The sequence below is a fragment of the Manihot esculenta genome, chromosome 13 (genome assembly GCF_001659605.2).
Source record: "Manihot esculenta cultivar AM560-2 chromosome 13, M.esculenta_v8, whole genome shotgun sequence".
In the NCBI taxonomy this organism is placed as follows: domain Eukaryota; kingdom Viridiplantae; phylum Streptophyta; class Magnoliopsida; order Malpighiales; family Euphorbiaceae; genus Manihot; species Manihot esculenta.
Window position 1 is genome coordinate 30,027,649 of NC_035173.2, and position 19,068 is coordinate 30,046,716.

The 19,068-nt window shown below is 27.8% G+C and overlaps 2 protein-coding genes across 3 annotated transcripts; both read right to left on the reverse strand.

The window, feature by feature from the left end:
- Window positions 1-8,108: 8,108 nt before the first annotated feature.
- Window positions 8,109-9,816, reverse strand: LOC110629448 (probable mannitol dehydrogenase). Its single transcript, XM_021776420.2, has 5 exons — window positions 9,655-9,816; window positions 9,431-9,544; window positions 8,826-9,339; window positions 8,577-8,730; window positions 8,109-8,490 (listed from the first exon to the last, which is right to left on the reverse strand). Exons 1-5 carry the CDS (start codon window positions 9,753-9,755, stop codon window positions 8,285-8,287), a joined length of 1,089 nt encoding a protein of 362 aa, XP_021632112.1. The 5' UTR covers window positions 9,756-9,816; the 3' UTR covers window positions 8,109-8,284.
- A 4,972-nt stretch (window positions 9,817-14,788) lies between these two features.
- Window positions 14,789-16,408, reverse strand: LOC110630354 (probable mannitol dehydrogenase). Of its 2 annotated transcripts, XM_021777808.2 has the most exons (5): window positions 16,217-16,408; window positions 15,999-16,112; window positions 15,394-15,907; window positions 15,133-15,286; window positions 14,789-15,047 (listed from the first exon to the last, which is right to left on the reverse strand). In XM_021777808.2, exons 1-5 carry the CDS (start codon window positions 16,315-16,317, stop codon window positions 14,842-14,844), a joined length of 1,089 nt encoding a protein of 362 aa, XP_021633500.1. In that variant the 5' UTR covers window positions 16,318-16,408; the 3' UTR covers window positions 14,789-14,841. The 2 variants fall into 2 exon arrangements, with proteins under 2 accessions (XP_021633500.1, XP_043805835.1); XM_043949900.1 differs by lacking the exon at window positions 15,133-15,286 and having other exon boundaries at window positions 14,882-15,047.
- Window positions 16,409-19,068: the final 2,660 nt, after the last annotated feature.

A 19,068-nucleotide genomic window follows, 5' to 3' on the forward strand; every position in this document is an offset into this window, starting at 1 on the left:
GCCCTCATCCTCAGGTGGTACTCCAGTCAATCTGGCTGATCGACGAGTTCCTCTCATCCTGTTTTCTGAAAACAGTACACATCACATAAACATTAGCATCATATGGTTCATGTGGGCACACATGAACCCCCATCACACATCATAGCATATCATTCATATCATAGCGTTTCACATCATCATGTAAGACAGGACTCCACATCCTATCCTAGTGGACATGACCTTTCCTACTGTGCTTGACCTTCTATAACATCTATGAGCCCGACACTCTAGGTCCGACCATATGAACCTAGGGCTCTGATACCATTCTGTAACGACCCGAAAATCGGACCACTACCGGCGCTAGGATCCAGATCGGCTTAAGGCCGCCGGGACCCGTAGCAAGCCTGACATGCAACCTGTAAACCTGTTTAATCCCATACATGATCAACAAACATACATAAAAATTTAAAACTTTTCTTTCATACATTCTATCAAACGCCAAACTCAACCTGTGCATGCACTGAACATATACATAATCATGAACTTGACCCCTCTGTGGGATCTCATCACTGCCCCCAATGGGTGGCAATACATGTGTTGAGTTAGCTAAACATGGACATCAATAACATTAAGATCATGATTCAAAAGGGATTACATCATGCCATGGTCAAGTACACTTCTAACCTCAATATCATTACATTACATATCTATACATCATTATACAATCTGTCATGTCCACATTCTAACTATTACATACATAAGACTTCATTACTCTTCTTGACTTCTCTGTCTAACCCGCACCTGCAAACCTGGGGAATTTGGGAGAGGGGTGAGCTACTAGAGCCCAGTGAGCAGAATAGTAAAGCATTTAAAAACATATGATAACATGAAATGCATCACATCACAACTAATCATATCAAGGATGAACTTGTTACCATGTAGCCCTCTACATAATCCAATCATGCCAGGGGCATAGTGCAGGCCACACCTGGTCTTTCTCTTATACATAACATAACATAACATACATAATCCATGATGCCGGGGGCGTAGTGCAGGCCACACCCGGTCTTTCTCTTACATAGTGCCAGGGGCGTAGTGCAGGCCACACCTGGACTTCCATATCATATCATCATGTCATAACATATGAGGGCTAATGGATCATTCAACATTCATCCACATCAACAACATATTATGCAATGCAACATATTTGTGATTTCTAATGCAAGCATCCTAAAATATCACATGGCATCCGTGATGCATGAACATGCTCAAAACTGATTTATTTATTTAAAAGCATAAGAGTCATTCCACTCACCTCTGGCTAGCTCTGACACTGACAGAAACAGCTGACTCACTGCTGGGGTCCTCAGTTCCTCGGGTCCAAACCTACACAGGTGGACTCAAATGAGGGACCAACATACTAGAACATAACTCTAAAATCATCCCCCAAAAACCCCCTAAAACATCTCAAAACATCCATGCAAAACATGCAAAGAAAGGCTGGACAGGGCACTTTCGGCGGCAGGTTCGGCGGCCGAAAGTCCCTCCAGAGCTGAAAGTCAGGCAGGTTCGGCGGCACCTTCGGCGGCCGAAACTCCCAGACAGAGGCGAAACTCATGCATGTTCAGCGGCACTTTCGGCGGCCGAAACTCCCAGACAGAGACGAAAGTCTCCTTTCGGGGGCAAGCTTCGGCAGCCGAAAGGCCTGCCTCCCCAGCCATGTTCGGCGGCCGAAAGTTCCTTCGGCTGCCGAACCTGGTTTCTGCCAAAGGGCAGAAACTTGGCTCTTTTATGCACATTTGCCTCCCACAACTTCCAATCATGCATATAACTCATCCAAAACCTGCAAATATACATACATTGGCTCCTAGGGGCTTCAAACTAACTTAAACCCCAACTACAACACACAACAACAACACAAATCCAACATACATGCTCAAAACATAACATTAACTCAAAAACCTAACTATGAGCTAAACATGCATTCTACCCCATAGATCTTGCATAAAACTTTCTTTAAACATGAAATGAGCTTAAGATCGGCTCTTACCTCTTGAAGATCGAGAGAGAGACGTCCTAAACTCGGAGGTGGGAGATTTTGAGTTCTTGAACCTCAAAGCTCCAAAACTTGCTCAAATCTCTTCAAAACGACATAAACCTTGTTAAAACATGAAGGATTGAAGGAAAATCATCAAAAACGAACCATGGAGGAGCAAGAACTCACCGTGGCCGAAAATGGGGAGAAAACTCGCCCGTTTCGGCCATGGAGCTCTTATATAGGGGGCTGGCCAGTTCACGTTCGGGGGCCGAACGTGCCCCCACATCTCATGCATGTTCGGCGGCCGAACATGAGGTTCGGCGGCCGAACATGAGGTTCGGCGGCCGAACCTGGTTTCTTTCAAACCAAACTTTCGGAGGCCAAAAGTGCTCCCAAAACCTATCCACGTTCGGCGGCCGAACATGACTTTCGGCGGCCGAACCTGATAAAGGTTCCATGGTCTTTTTCATTTGAAAACTCAAATTCATTCTTACTTAAAAATCATTAAAACATGAAAACATTTGTGAAAATATGATTCTACCCTACTAGAGGCTTCCGACATCCGAGATTCCACCGGACGGTAGGAATTTCGATACCGGAGTCTAGCCGGGTATTACAATATATAAATTTGAATTTATTTCTTTTATAATATTAATTTGAACCTATTTAATGAGACTGTTCACAAGTCTGTTCACAAATTTACTCATAAACTAAAAAAACGAGTCGAGCTTACGAGCCGAATACTATAGAATTTAAATTAAACTAACTCGTTTAGAAATCAAATCAATTATAATCAAAATTTTATCAAATCAAAACTCGAATAACTTATGAATGGTTTTGTTTAGATTTAAATCTATAGTAATAAACTATACATGGATTTAAATGGATTCTATGTACTTCTATTAAATTTTACATCAATTTCCCATGAAGTCAAGAAGATATGAATATGATCAAATGGAGATCAGTATTTTAAAGCATCCGTAATTTCTTTTTCATCTCTTTCCTTTTGTTCATCCGCACACCATATAGAAATCCAATCTTTTACAACTAGGACTGTGCAATTGGTCGGTTCGGTTCCGAACCGAACTGAAAAAATCGAAAATCGAAATATAAAAATATTAAAAATCGAAAAAATCGATTATAAAAATATAATCGAACCGAATCAAACCGATAAAAATCGGTTCGATTCGGTTCGGTTCGATTTAAACCGAAATCTGTAACTTTTTTTAATTTTCTGCTTTTAATTTCAGTAGAATAATTTAATAAATATTTCACATAAATTTATCAATAAATATTATTTGAATACATAATAATAATAATACTTAAAAAATTCATAAAAATCCATGTAAAATTTTAAAATATATATAAAATCAGTATTTTTATGTATAAAATCGATTTTTCGGTTATTTAATACGTTTAAACCGAATCGAACTGAAAACCGAATAAATTGAAAAATACTAACCGAACCGAACTGAACCTTCCGATTAACCGAACCATTAAACCGAAATTGATCGATTCAGTTCGATTTTTCGGTTCAGACCGATTTATGCTCTCCCCTATTTACAACCCTGTTTAAAATATAATTTTTGTAAAAAAAAAATCTATTAATAAAATTCAATTTATTTTCATTAATAAAAAAATTATTTGTTTAAAATATATTTTAAAGTAATAAAATTCAATTGTATTTTTATATTTCAAATAAATTAATAAGAGTTTCAAATTAATTTATTCACTTTATTATTCTTATTATTTTAAAACTAAATATAAATATTTATTTTATAAATAATAATCATTTTTATCATGAAAATTTTTTGGAAAACCATTATTAATATTCTTCACATATTTAAAATTTAAACTTTACATATTTCTATTCATTAAAAAATATAAATTAAAATGGTTTCTCCTTTTTTTTAAATTAATATAATAATATAATTAATTTTTAATATCAATTATAAATATATTAAATATTAATACCAATATTAAATAAAATTATTTTTTTAAAAGAATAAATAAAAAATCAAAGAATAAATGAAAAGGAAAAAAGAGTTTTTAAAGTTTAAATTCCTAAGTGATATATTTAGAAATTCTAATTCTAATAATAAAAATTTATTAAATCATAATTCCAAATGCAATGTTGATAGCGAGAGAAAATTTAATAGTGAAAACTAAAAACTATTTGCACTCCGAGGCTTAGCCTGGTGGAAAGTGTATCCTTGTAGCGTTGTGAGGTCAAAGGTTCGACTCCCCCACCCCTATTTCAAAAAAAAAAAACTAAAAACTATTTGAATTCTTTTATCTCTCTATTTGTCATAATTCATTTTATAAATAAAGATTTTAAATTAATTTTAATTATATTAAATTTTAATTTTTTAAAATAAAAAACTTTTAAATTAAAAAGAAATAAATTTTTTTATTTCATATAAGAAATTGCGCTGGAATATTAATAAAGGAGAAAAAAAATAAAGTTATCAGGGAATTTCTAAACTAATTTTACTATATTTTATTAATTACAATTTAATTGTTATCTAAAAATATTTAATTTAATTATTTAATTATATTAATAATCTATTTAAACATAAATTAATTAAAGAAATCTTTAATTAAATTTTATTATGGAAGGTTTTTTAATATTTAGATTCTATTTATTTAAATTTTACTATAATTTAAATTATTTTTAAAAAACAATTATAACTTAAACAAAGAAATCTACACTATATATAAAAATGGGAAGAAAAAAGAGAATATTAAAACTTTCTAAACTATCTTTATTATATTTTATTAATTATAATTTAATTATTATTTAAAAAATTTTAATTTAATTATTTAATTATATTAATATTTTATTTAAATTTAAATTAATTGAAAAAAATATCTTAACATTTAAATTATAATTTATTAAATTTCATCATTGAAGAATTCTCCTAACATTTAAATTATTTGTATTGAAATTTTATCATACATTAAACTATTTTTTTTAAAATAATTACAATTTTTTATTTAAAATTTTTTATTAATTATATTATTAGTCTATTTAAACTTAAGTTGAAGAAATTCTTAATTAAAATTTATTATAGAAGATTTTTTAATATTTAAATTTTACTGTAAGTTAAATTATTTTTAAAAAACAATAATAACTTAGAGAAAGAAATTCATATGTAAAAATATAAAAATTAGTATCTTAAATTGAGAATGAAAATTTGATGATGTATCATATTTATAAATAAAATAAAAATTATTGAATTAAATAATAATTTAATTCACTTATTATAATTAATAAATTCATATTTTTTATTATTTTTTATTTTACATATAATTTATGTATATTATATATAAAAATAGAAAGAGAGGAGAATATTAGAATTGTGAATAATGTTTCAATATTATTTATTTATTTACTATGTTTTAAATTTAAAAATAAATAATAATTTTATTATTTAAATAATTTTAAATTAATAAATTATTCCTATATCACATAAAACAGTTTTAAATATTTATCATTTAAAATTAATGCATGTTTAAATTTCTTAGTTATGAGTTTAATTAATTTTATTTATTAATTATGTAAGATAATTATTAAAAATTAATAATTTTGATAACATTTAAATTAATTTTTTTAGAATTTACTTATTAAAATAATTATCATAATAAAATATTAGATTTAAATTGTTAATTTTTGAGTTTAATTAATTTCATTTGGTAATTAATTAATATTTAAATATATTTTAATAATTATTATCTTAAATTTTTAACCTTAATGTATTTTGTATATTTAAATGTTTGATATTTTTTTAACATGTCTACCATTAAATTTATAGGTTTTGATTCATATATATATATATATATATATATATATATATAATAATAATAATAATAATAATAATTAAAATAATGAAAATTTTAGATATGATTATGAAAATAAAAAAACTTAAATATGATTTAAAAATATAAAATTAATTATCATAATATTAAAATAATAAATAATAAATTTAAATTTAAAAGATAAAAATGATAAAATATACAAAATAATTATCAACAAATTAATGATTTAAAAATAAATATTAGTAATTTTATTATTTTTTAAATATTAAAAAAATAAAAATATTTTAAAAAATATCTTATTATCTATTTTTTAAATTATATTTTTAATCACACAAACAAATATATATTAAAATAACATAATTTTAATATGACTTTTTTTTTTAGTATTAAAAATTGTAACAGTAAAATCTAAGACCAGATTTACTCAGATATATTTACAACCAAACTAAATCTAGTGATCTTTATTCCCCATAAAAAATTATAAAATATCATACTAAAAAATTCAAAAAAACTTCTTCATAGCTTCTGAAATTACAAATTTATTATAATCTTCATTTAGAGTAGAAAATACTTATAATACTATATGAGTGAAATTAATTTCTAATATTATTAATTTTAAATTAAGGGAATTAAATTAATTATTATAATAAAAATAATTTATTGAATATAATAAAATTTAATATTTAAAAAGTTTAAATATAAATCTATATTATGTAATCTACATTTATCTAATTAGTTACTAAGTATATAATTAAAATTTAAATAGACAATGATTTTATTATTTAAATTAATTGAAAGTTAATAAAATTTAAAATTTGTACATATTTAAATTTATGAGAGGATGGTAATTTTATAATTGAAATTAAAATTTAAAATTAGATAATAATTTCATTATTTAAATACTATTAATAAAAATTTATAAAAGCAAGTAGCTTTTCTATTATATTTTTTCTTCTTCAGGAGTTGTGCTTTAACAAGGTTTTATATTATTATAATCAATGGTTTTTTTTTTTTTTTCAGTGAAATTGAAATTTGAAATTATGAAAAAACCTTTTTTCTACTACAAAGATAAGAAATGTCATTAGTAATCGAGGTGATCATTTGGTCGGTTCGATTTAAAATTAAATCGAATTAAATAAATTAAAAATTAAAATTTTAGTATTTATGAAAATCGAACCGAATCGATTTTAATCAGAAATTGAATCAAACCGAACCAGTCTGATTCGGTTCGATTCGATTCTGTTTGATCGATTTTATTTTTAATAAATTTTTTTATTTTTTACACTTTATTTTTAATATTTTAAAATTTAATTAAAATATTTTAATCTTAATATGATTTAATTTCTCTATGTTATTAAAAATAACATATTATTATTCCTAATCAGTTCGGTTTAATTTTTTTAATTTTTTTCTAATTAAAATCGAACCGAACTGAAATAACTAAAATTTCTGAAATTAAAAATCGAATCGAACCGAATTAAATAAAAAATCAAACTGAATTTTTAAATTAATTCAGTTCGATCAGTTTTTTCAATTTAAACTAAATACTGCGCACCCCTAATTAGTAGAGACCTACGATCCGAAACAGTTCCAACTCAAATAAACCTGACTTGGAAAAAAAAAATTGTTGGAGGTCCAAAAATAAATTAATACACAAGACTCAAGGCCCACGCCATCTAAATCCCAAGGGATAGAAGAGTCCAGAAACTCCAAGAGTAGCATCGCAGCTAGTGGGATTGGTCCGCCGGTTGAAAAATAAAAAAAAAATTCACTTAGAGCCTCTAAAAGCCAATAAAACCAAAAAACCACCTTCGTGGCTACTAAAAGGGATCTTATCAATGCCTCGATTTCAAGAAAAGCAGCTTAGAAGGTCAGCCCTCCATGCAAGCAACAACAATTTTAGGACTTTAGGTACAACAGATTTAGCCATTAGAAAAAGCCAATTGATTCAAAAAAGTTCAATATTTATTTATATTTATCTTTTAATTTTAATTTTTTAATTTTAATTTAATTTACTTAATTTTTATATTTTAATAAATTTTAGTTAATTTTTAAATTTTTAAATTTAATAATCTACGTAATAATTTAATTGTTTCAGTTGACATGTCACGTGAATTTTTATAATTATTTTTTAATTAATCAATTCATAAAAAAATTTAATATTTATATTATTTTATATTTTATATACACCCATCCTTCCGGATGGCTCAAGTGAGAGGACTCCTATTCCTGAAAGGGGTAAGGAATAATCGATTGGAGTGACAGCAAAAGAGAACCTAGAACTCTCTCTAGGCTAAACTAGAGAGAAAACTTTATTCATTAAAATCCATTTTATTACAAATTGATACTCATGACTCATAATTCTTTCAAAAAAAGATACTTATTCTCATAATAATAGACTGCAAAATTCTAGAACCTATTTCACTAGCTATGTCAAATTAAAGAAATTCAGCTGCTGCATTGGATTGTATTGCCAATGTCAATAACAAATCGGTATCTAACATCAGCTTTCAGCATGCGCTCCATTGCAGTGTTCACATAATCCATCGAGATCACTTCAACATCCGACTTAATGCCGTGTTTTGCTGCAAAATCAATCATTTCTTGCGTCTCCTTCATTCCTCCGATACAACTACCACCCACCACCTTCCTCCCTGCACTCATTCAATAGTCACCTATCAGATTTTGTTTTGGTAAATTATGAGTGAGAAACAAAGGATAGAAATTGTCAATTCATTACCCATTAACAAGGCAAAAGCTGGGAGCTCAAGTGGCTTCTCTGGGGCTCCAACCAAAATCAGCTTTCCATGCGACTTCAATAAAGCAAGCAATGGAAGAAGAGGGTGTATTGCAGATACTGTGTCAATTATTCCATCCATTGTCCCCGTCGCAACCTTTGTATCATAAAAATTCCAACAAATTTTAACAAGAGTCATATTAAGATTGATTTCAAAATTGTAAAATTTCAAGTAAAAATCAAAGTTTATACCTTCATTTGATCTTGGTCACGACTGACCAAAAATGAATCGGCACCAAGACGCTCAATAGCCTCCTGCTTCTTGTTGGGTGAAGTGCTGATCACAGTGACCTTAGCTCCCATGGCTTTGGCAAACTTCACAGCCATGTGACCAAGCCCACCAAGGCCAACTACACCTACATGCAAACCAGGTTTGTCAAGCCCATAATATTTCAAGGGGCTATACACTGTGATCCCAGCACAAAGGAGAGGAGCAGTTGCATCAAGAGGCATGTTGTCTGGAATTCGAACAATGAAGTGCTCATCGGCAACCATGGTGTCGGAGTAGCCACCGTATGTGATGGTTCCGTCATAGTACTTGGCATTATAAGTAAGAATCATTTCTGGGCAATAATTTTCAAGATTGTTTGTGCAATTATCGCAGGAATGGCATGATCCCACCATGCAGCCCACACCCACTTTATCTCCCACCTTGAATTTTGCCACCTTGCTCCCCACTTCTGTCACCACTCCCACAATCTCATGCCTGCATTTCCATGCATATTCAGCATACAAACTCCATTGAAGCATCAAATTAATAGTGAAATTCCTCTAATATATATCATCAAAAAACATACCCAGGAACAAGAGGATAAATAGAATTGCCCCATTCATTCTTGACCATGTGAAGATCTGAGTGGCACATCCCACAGTACAGGACTTTAAAAGAAACGTCTTTCTCTCCTGTTGCTCTGCAGACAATATATTTCTATCAGATAAAGAACTGGGTATACTTTTCATTCTCAGAGATTCAAGAAAAAGAGAAACATTCATGGAAATATAAGAAGCAGAAGAATGGAACCTCCTGGAGAATTTGAAGGGAGAGAGGACGCCAGATTGGTCTCTAGCAGCCCATCCGAATGCCTCCTTGGGATGCTCTTCTTCTGGCAATTTGGCTACCATGTTTTCTCTTTTACAAACTTAGATTTAAAGCTTGAAACTTTTGTTGATGGATGAAGGAGGTACGTGCCAATCTGTGTATTTATATAGAGTGGAAATCGGAACAAAGCTGGTATTTGCTCAGTGATGACGTAATAAGTGAGTTTTATTTGATCTGTAATTACGTATTAGCTGACAATAATACGCGTAAAAAGAAGAAAATTGAAAAAAAAAAATTTCAAAAGAAAATTGCCAAACGCATTTTCCTCAATTTTGGCAAGTCCAACACAGTTTTTTTTTCTTGAGTTTCACATTCTTTTTTTTTTTTTAACTGTTGACAATGCCAACTAAAATGACTTAAAATTTATTGATTACATATCTTTTAATTTCTTCTCTTTTTTTTTTTTCTGTCATTTATATAATTTTTTATTCATTATGAAAAAAAAATAATAATAAAATTAAAAATTAACGAATTTGACTTTTATATATGTGAATGTCTGCTGGATGGTTCCAGAAAAGCGGCGACAGCGGACATGGACGTGTGAATGTAATTGGAAACAAGTGTACCATTTATGTGGTGGGTCATAGCAAAGGTCTTCTCCGGTGACGCCTGTGGACCTATGCTTCTAGGAATAATGTCGACCACAACTCCCAAAAATATTTTTTTTAAATTTTCTTTTACGACGTCGGATAAAATTTTAAAATTCATATACAACAGATTACATTATATTAGAGAAAGTTCATACTTTCAAACTTTAGAAAAAATTATTGAACGCAACCGTTATATTATACATTATATATACTTTTAATATATATATATATATATATGGATTTTATATAAATAATTATAAATAAAATATATTTAAAATGAAAATTTTGACATTAAAATTAAATTATCATATAAATTAATTCAAAATAAAATAAAATATAAAAAATGTAAACTATATATACATATTATGCAAGGAAAGAAATAAATTATTTCACATAAAACTTATAAAATTAATTTGGTAACCTATAAATGCTAATAGCTGGAATTTACGCTAATAATTTGAATATAATATTATTTTCCCTCATTATTTTTTTAATTAGGCAAATTTATCTTTCTATTATTTCTTATTATCATTATTACATTTTAAGATTTAGATAATATAAAAATAATGAACCTTCATAATATTTCTTTTTTGAAATTTAAATTTTATTAATTTAATCTAAAAAGTAATTAATTTTATAAATTGAAATATGTGAATTATGTAAAATTAATATATAAGTACTTATTTTATAAATAAGTATATTAAATTAATCCGCTTAATAAAATTTATATGGAAAATAATTGCATGTATAGATTATTTGACTGATGATTATATAAGTAATATTTTGACTTAAAATAAATAAATAATTTTATATTTCATATATTAAATATTAAATGAGAGATTTGTGATGAAGAGATAGATATTAATTATACTGAAAATTATGTATCGAAAGATTAAATTAAATTATTTTTAATATTTGTTTTATATATTGCTAGATAATATTTTTTATTTTTAAATTAATTAATTAATTATATTTATTGTAAATATATTTAAAACTTAATTATTAGGTATAGAATTAAATCAAAATACTCTTTTATTTACAACCGAAAAAATGGTTAATAAATTAATAGTTCTATTTTCTGTAAATTATAATTGTGGAAAGAAATTAAGGGCCAACCAAGACAGCAATTTATGATTATTATTGGCATACTTGCCAATCAACGAATTTGGCAGCTCAATAATCTTTTATGGGCACCAACCAATACCTTTTTTTTCCCCCAATTTTAGCATAATTAAATAAATTAAAAAATATTATATGAATTTACAAATTAAATTTAATCGCTGTACACCGCTCTTGAAGACCTTGAATTGAACTAAATAATCATTATCGTACTGGAACTAAAAAAAAAAATTATTATTATTAAAAAAAATATAATTTTTCATGATGGAAAACACCATAGATGCATGAGAATTTTAAAAAATATGCAGTGAGTTATAACTGTAAATTAGGATTATTTGATAAAATTTGATAAGTTGATAAACAGTCCCACCCATAGAAAAAAAAAATTGGATGACCGACTTCTAATTAAGATTCAGATGATCATTATACTCGGAACAAAAAGAAAAGATCCGGTCTTATGACATGTCGGCTTTAAATCGTACAGACTCATTCTCTCAGGGTAAGTCTCCATAAGGAAGTTATCATTAAACAACTACATTCCAGTAGATCCCTTTACGCTTGTAATCATGAGATTCTCTACCAATTAGCCGATAAAGATCCCTTACCAAACAGGCTGGCTACATCATCACCGAATTATCAGAAAATACTATATTTATTTTCATTTTTTTATAATATAAAATGGGAACGACCACAGAGGTAAATGTACGCTATTATCTCATACTAATACTCTAGATTTTCAACAATTCTTTACTCCCGTCTTGTTTTTCAGTTTACTAACTTAAGTGTTAGAGTGGCTGCTGTAGGTGCCAACCATCTCATTTTCTCCTTCTTGCAAGTCTAGCTAATCACAGTACAGCTCTAGTCCAGCTACATCACAATTTTAGTTCTAGCAATATCATTGATTCTGCTGTGGGAGTATCCATTTAATTCTCTTTGTTCATTTGAATTAAAAATCAGTCTCTTATCCTTTTTTCTTTTAGAAGAAAATCTCTCTTTTATCTTTAATGGCCGACAATTCATGAGTTGCTACCGATAATGATGTTATCATTTTTTCACTATTAATAGTGGATAAAACACGACCTCTATAGTCGCTGAAGCAGATTTCAACAATTTGAGCATTGAGCAAATACTTTAGTACATAAGAAGGTTATAGATTATGTTCGAGCAATACAAAGCTCGAGAAGAGGTGTTACTTGCGGCTCACAGGGGAAGGGAAGAATTCTTCAAAGGTACCCCAGAGACTCGGATGGAGGCAGTCCAAATATGGTCTAAAAGGAAGGACAAGTTCAAGGAAGGAGAGTCATCAGATGATGTTCTCCAAGACCTGGCTGAAAGCTAGGACGGCTGCCCAAAGGTGCCAGGAAGGATAGAAAGAGGACAAAAGGACGGATCAGAAGGAAGACCAAAAGCCAAAGAAGAAAGGGTATGAGGAAGACTACAGAAGTTACCCGATTTGCCGAGATAAGAATGACCGAGATAAGTATAAGAAATATATCTCATTGAACGACTCACGAACACATATACTAATATGAATTAGGAAAATAACAAAAGAATCAGGTGGCCTTTCGAACTCAACCCTCAAAAAACTAGAAAACAAGATAAATTTATCAAAGATTTAGTAGAAGTACAACTAAGAAGTGTAAAATTATACTATATTTATTTTATAAATAGTTTACACTATCAATCGTGGTGCTAATTGATCTACGATAAATAGTAGAGTTTCCATTCGAGGTTCAACATATAACAATAATTCCAATAACCATTATTAATATTTTGACTAAAGTGATTTAGTTAGAGTATCCTACATTACAAATGAAGAGAACAATACTCTTCAAGTATGAGTGATTTAATTTAATTCAAAATATTGATATCAGATCTCACAAGCATTATAATTTAATAAATGTCAATAATCAACGAAGCTCAGATGAATATGAATCGTTTATTTTTGCTTTTCAAGCTGAACAAGTAGTTTATATCTCTTATCCCAACATAAGAAGGGAAAAGGTGGACTAGTATACAATATGTAAAGTGAAGTTTAAATATGTTATCATATGATGCCTAAGTCAAATTTGATAAATCTAAATGTCAAATTTAGCATTTCAAGATGAAAAGGCATAAGTGTTTCAAATTGATACACATTTACAATGTTAAGTTGAAAATTTAGATCATCCATATAGTAAATCATTAGATCTTAAAACTATTGAAGAAGAGAGACAAGTTATATCTAAGTTCTTCAACAGAAAATAAAGATAAACTCGTGAAATATGATAATGACAGTGATAATAAATAAATACTATCATAATATTTATTAGAAATTTACTATCGATGATTTTTTATATTACATTTGTAATTATTGATTTTTAAAAATATTTAGAGGTAGAAAATTTTTCAATAAATATATGTAATTCGAATATAGAATTCTTTTGATATTTCAAGGTGAGTCCTTAACATCGTAATTATTTTCATCAATTTGCTTTAATTATCAGGAAATTGATACAAGAAATGTGGTGTGAAGGAATTATATTGTCATTTACTGTTAATTTTTTTTTAAATTCAATTAGTCCACTCAGTTATAGTTATGATAAATTGAAAAAAATTTAATTTTATTATTTAAAATTTAAAATTTTAAAAATAAATATAAATTTTCATAAATAATTAAATTTTTTTATTCAATAGACGGTTTAAAAAAAAATTCACATGCTGTGAAAATTTATAAACTTTTAGATTTTTTATTTAATAAGTCTTAATATTATTATATTAATACTTTTTTTTTTCAGTGAAATTGCAACTAGAAATTAAAAAAAATACCATTATTACAGATACTCATGTCTGATAATCAGGAGAGCATTCGGTCGGTTCGGTTCAAAATCGAACTGAACTGAATAAATCAAAAATCGAAATTTTAGTGTTTATAAAAATCGAATCGAACCGATTTTAGTCAGAAACCGAATCGAACCGAACCGGTCTGATTCGGTTCGATTTGATCGGTTTCGATTTTTAATAATTTTTTTATTTTTTACACTTTATTTTTAATATTTTAAAATTTAATTAAAATATTTTAATTTTAACATAATTTAATTTCTCTATATTATTGAAAAAATATATTATTATCACTAATCGGTTCGGTTCGGTTTTTTCAATTTTTTTCTAATTAAAACCGAATAAAACCAAAATAACCGAAATTTTTAAAATTAAAAATCAAATCAAACTGAATTATATAAAAAATTAAATTAAAATTTTAAATCAATTTAATTTCATGAATTTTTTTATTTTAAACCGAATATTGCTATTGCTTATGAATAATTCTTTCACAAAAAAAAGATACATCATGTCTCATAGTCTAATAATAGACTGCAAAATCCTCGAACATATTTTATTGGGCATGTGAAATTAAATAAATTTAATGGCTAGAATTGACTGTATTGCCAATGTCAATCACAAATCGGTATCTAACATCAGCTTTTAGCATGCGCTCCATTGCAGTGTTTACGTACTCCAATGGAATCACTTCAATATCAGACTTAATGCTGTGTTTGGCTGCAAAATCAATCATTTCTTGCGTCTCTTTCATTCCTCCAATACAACTACCACCCACCATCTTCCTTCCTGCAATCAATCAATAATCACCTGTTAGCTTTTGTTTTAGTAAATTGTGTGTGAGAAATAAGGATGGAGATCGTCAATGCATTACCCATTAACAAGGAAAAAGCTGGGAGCTCAAGTGGTTTCTCTGGGGCTCCAACCAAAATCAGCTTTCCATGTGACTTCAATAGACCAAGCAATGGAACAAAAGGGTGCATTGCAGATACTGTATCAATTATTCCATCCATTGTCCCCATTGCAACCTTTGTATTATAACAATGGCAGCAAATTTTAACAATAATCATGTTGAAATCAATTTCAAAGAATGTGAATTTTCAGGTAAACAATCAATCTAAGCATAAGTTTATACCTTCATTTGATCTTGGTCATGACTGACCAAAAATGAATCAGCACCAAGACACTCAATAGCCTGCTGCTTCTTGTTGGGTGAGGTGCTGATCACAGTGACCTTAGCTCCCATAGCTTTGGCAAATTTCACTGCCATGTGACCAAGCCCACCAAGGCCAACTACGCCTACATGCGTGCCAGGTTTGTCGAGCCCATAATATTTCAAGGGGCTATATACTGTAATCCCAGCGCAAAGGAGAGGAGCAGTTGCATCAAGAGGCATGTTATCTGGGATACGAACAATGAAGTGCTCATCGGCAACCATGGTATCGGAATAGCCGCCGTATGTGATAGTTCCGTCATAGTACTTGGCACCATAGGTAAGAATCAGTTGTGGGCAATAATTTTCAAGATTATTTGTGCAATTATCGCAGGAATGGCATGATCCCACCAGGCAGCCCACACCCACTTTGTCTCCCACCTTGAATTTTTCCACCTTGCTCCCCACTTCTGTCACCACTCCCACAATCTCATGCCTGCATTTCCATGCAAATTCAGCATACAAACTCCATTGAAGCAGCAAATTAATAATGAAATTCCTCTGGCATATATTATTAAAACGCATACCCAGGAACAAGAGGGTAAATGGAATTGGCCCATTCATTCTTGACCATGTGAAGATCTGAGTGGCACATCCCACAATATAGGACTTTAAACGAAACGTCTTTCTCTCCTGTTGCTCTGCAGAAAAGATATTTCTATCAGATCAAGAACTGAGTTATAGTTTTTATTATCAGAGATTCAAGAAAAAGAGAAAAAGATTCATGAAAGAAGAAGAATTGAACCTCCTGGAGAACTTGAAGGGAGAGAGAACACCAGATTGGTCTCTAGCAGCCCATCCGAATGCCGCCTTGGGATGCTCTTCTTCTGGCAATTTGGCTACCATTTTTCTCCTTTGCAAACTTAGATCTGAAGCTTGAATCTTTTGTTAATGGGTGAAGATGGTATGCGCCAATCTCTGCATATATAGAGTGGAAATCGGATCAAAGCTGGTATTTGCTCACACTGATGACGTAATAAGTGAGCTTAAAGAAAAGAAGAAATTGAAAAAAAAATAATAAAAAGAATTTCAAAAGAAAATAGCCAATCAAATTCTTCCACTATTTTGGCAAGTCGAATAAAGTTCTTTTCTTTTTTTGGGCAAATCCATTACAGTTTTTTCCTCTTAGTTCACATGCAATCTTTTTTTTTTTTTTTTTTTTTTTTCGCCTTGTCATTTCATGCAACACAAAAATAGGCAAGTAGGGACATGTTGTTCTTCAGTTAGATGTACGAGCAAAGCATACAACAGTAGAATAATAGCCTTTCCTAGAATATATCATGGTGAAATGGGTTTGCTTTGGGCCGGCATTTATTTAAAATCAAATTAAATTAATTAAATTAAAAATTAAAATTAAAATTAAAATTTTAAAAAGTGAATCTAATTGAATTTAAAAGGAAATTAATTTAAATCAAATAGGTTAATTTAGTTTAATTTAATTTAAATGATTAAATTTTTTAATAAAATTTTTATTTTAATATTTTAATTACAATAGAAGAATATCAATTTTAATTAGGATTTAATCTCCCTATATTATTAAAATGACATAATATTATTAACTAAATAATTTAATTTAATTTTATCAAATTTTTTTATGATAAAAATTAAACTGAATTAAAATAATTAATTTTTTTAAAAATTAAAATCAAATCATATTAAACTAAAAAAATATAAAATCGAATCAAAATTTTAAATTAATTTAGGTCTGTCGATTATTTCAATTTGAATTGAATATTATAATCCTTTTATTAAAAATTGAATTAATTTAATTATGCTATATATTTCTATTATATTATATTTTCTTAGAATATTAAATTTCAGCTTTTTATCTAATTTTATTATTGAAAAATAATAAATAAACTTTAATTTATCTATATTTAAGAGTGTGAATGGTGTTTTTTCCATTTATTTAATTTTATTTAAATTTTTAATAATAATTTATGGAAAAATAATAAATTCTTTTTATAATAAAACTCATACATATAAAATTAATTTTCAATATTCCCAAAGTGGATTCTTTTACCTTCTACGGTTTTCTTTCCTTTTTTACCTTTTTACTCCACACCTTGTATTTGGTAACCTATAAATAATAATAGCTGGATTTTTATGCTTATACTTTGAAAATAATTTTATTTTCCTTATTAGTTTATCTTTCCTTTATTATTATTATTATTATTATTATTATTATTATTAGAGTTTAGACAATATAGAAATAATAAATTCTCATAATATTTTTTAATTTAAAATTCTATTAACTAAATTTAAAAATATTTTAATAAATCAAACCATAACTAAATTTCTAGTGTTATCAAAACGGATTGTTCAGTCCGACTTAACTTGCAAGAACTCAATTCTAAAATAAATTGTTAAAAAGTAAATTTTTAACATTCAAAGTGCTATTCGACATTCAAATCCGTACAGATATTCTATTTTTTTAAAATTAAATTAAAATTAAAAAAAATAATTAAATTCATTCGATTAACTAAAATTTTATATTATATAAATTATTATATAAATGAATAAAAATATTATAATCAATAAATAAATTTTAATTTTTTTTAATTCAATCACTATAATTACCTACACTATAATTACTTACGATTCACGGCACATGAACTGATATTAATATAAAAAATAATAAAAAAAATCATAATTTTAACAACGTACGCAATTTAAAACCCTCAAATAAATAATTAAAATTTACGTGTTAAAATTATTTAAATAACAAAATAAACTTATTAAAAACTATACAAAATAAAAAAATTCAATTAATATCATTTTTTAAAAATTAATAATATTTAAATTTTATTTAAAAATTAAGTTTAATCCAATATATGCTGACTCGATATCAAAATGAGCTAGATGAAAAAATACTCATTTTAAAAATAAATTTTAAATTTCTTGTTTAAATTCGAAAAATATATGGGTGATTCCGAACACTATTCTTGATAAGGCATTCTTAAATTCTCATTCCTAAAACTTAAAATCTTAAGTAAAAGACACGAAGTAATATTAAAATGAAAAATGTTAAAAATAGAATTAAAAGTTCTAATTAAAATGAGGCTAATATATGAAATGAATATTATAGCAAAACTATGAATAATTATATTAATTTACGGCGAATCCAATTCTAACTCTAATTCAGTTTTTGCGAAAAAAACATGTATATAATCATTAACAAGTTAGCTAAATTTAAATAAATTATCCATATCAAAATTGATAGCGGTAACACAAATTCTCATAATATTATTATTTCTCTAATTTATTTATATATCGGCAATAACAATAAAAGATAAAATAGAGAATATTATCTAACTAAATTTATTAAATATCTCAAAAAATAAAGAAATATTTTTTCTTTTAAGTAAAAAGTATTTTTCACTTAAGCGAATGGTTTACGTTGTTATGTTATTAGTTTAACGGTAAAACATTTTATTGTAGCCTAAAAAAAATTTCAAAATAAAAGCCGAAAAGTGAAAATTAATTATTACCAAGTAATGAAATATAATTTTGTTTGTGAGTAATGTGTTTTTATACTAAAATTATCATATAGAAATATATATGGAGTGAAATGACGAATATAAAGATGATAGTAAA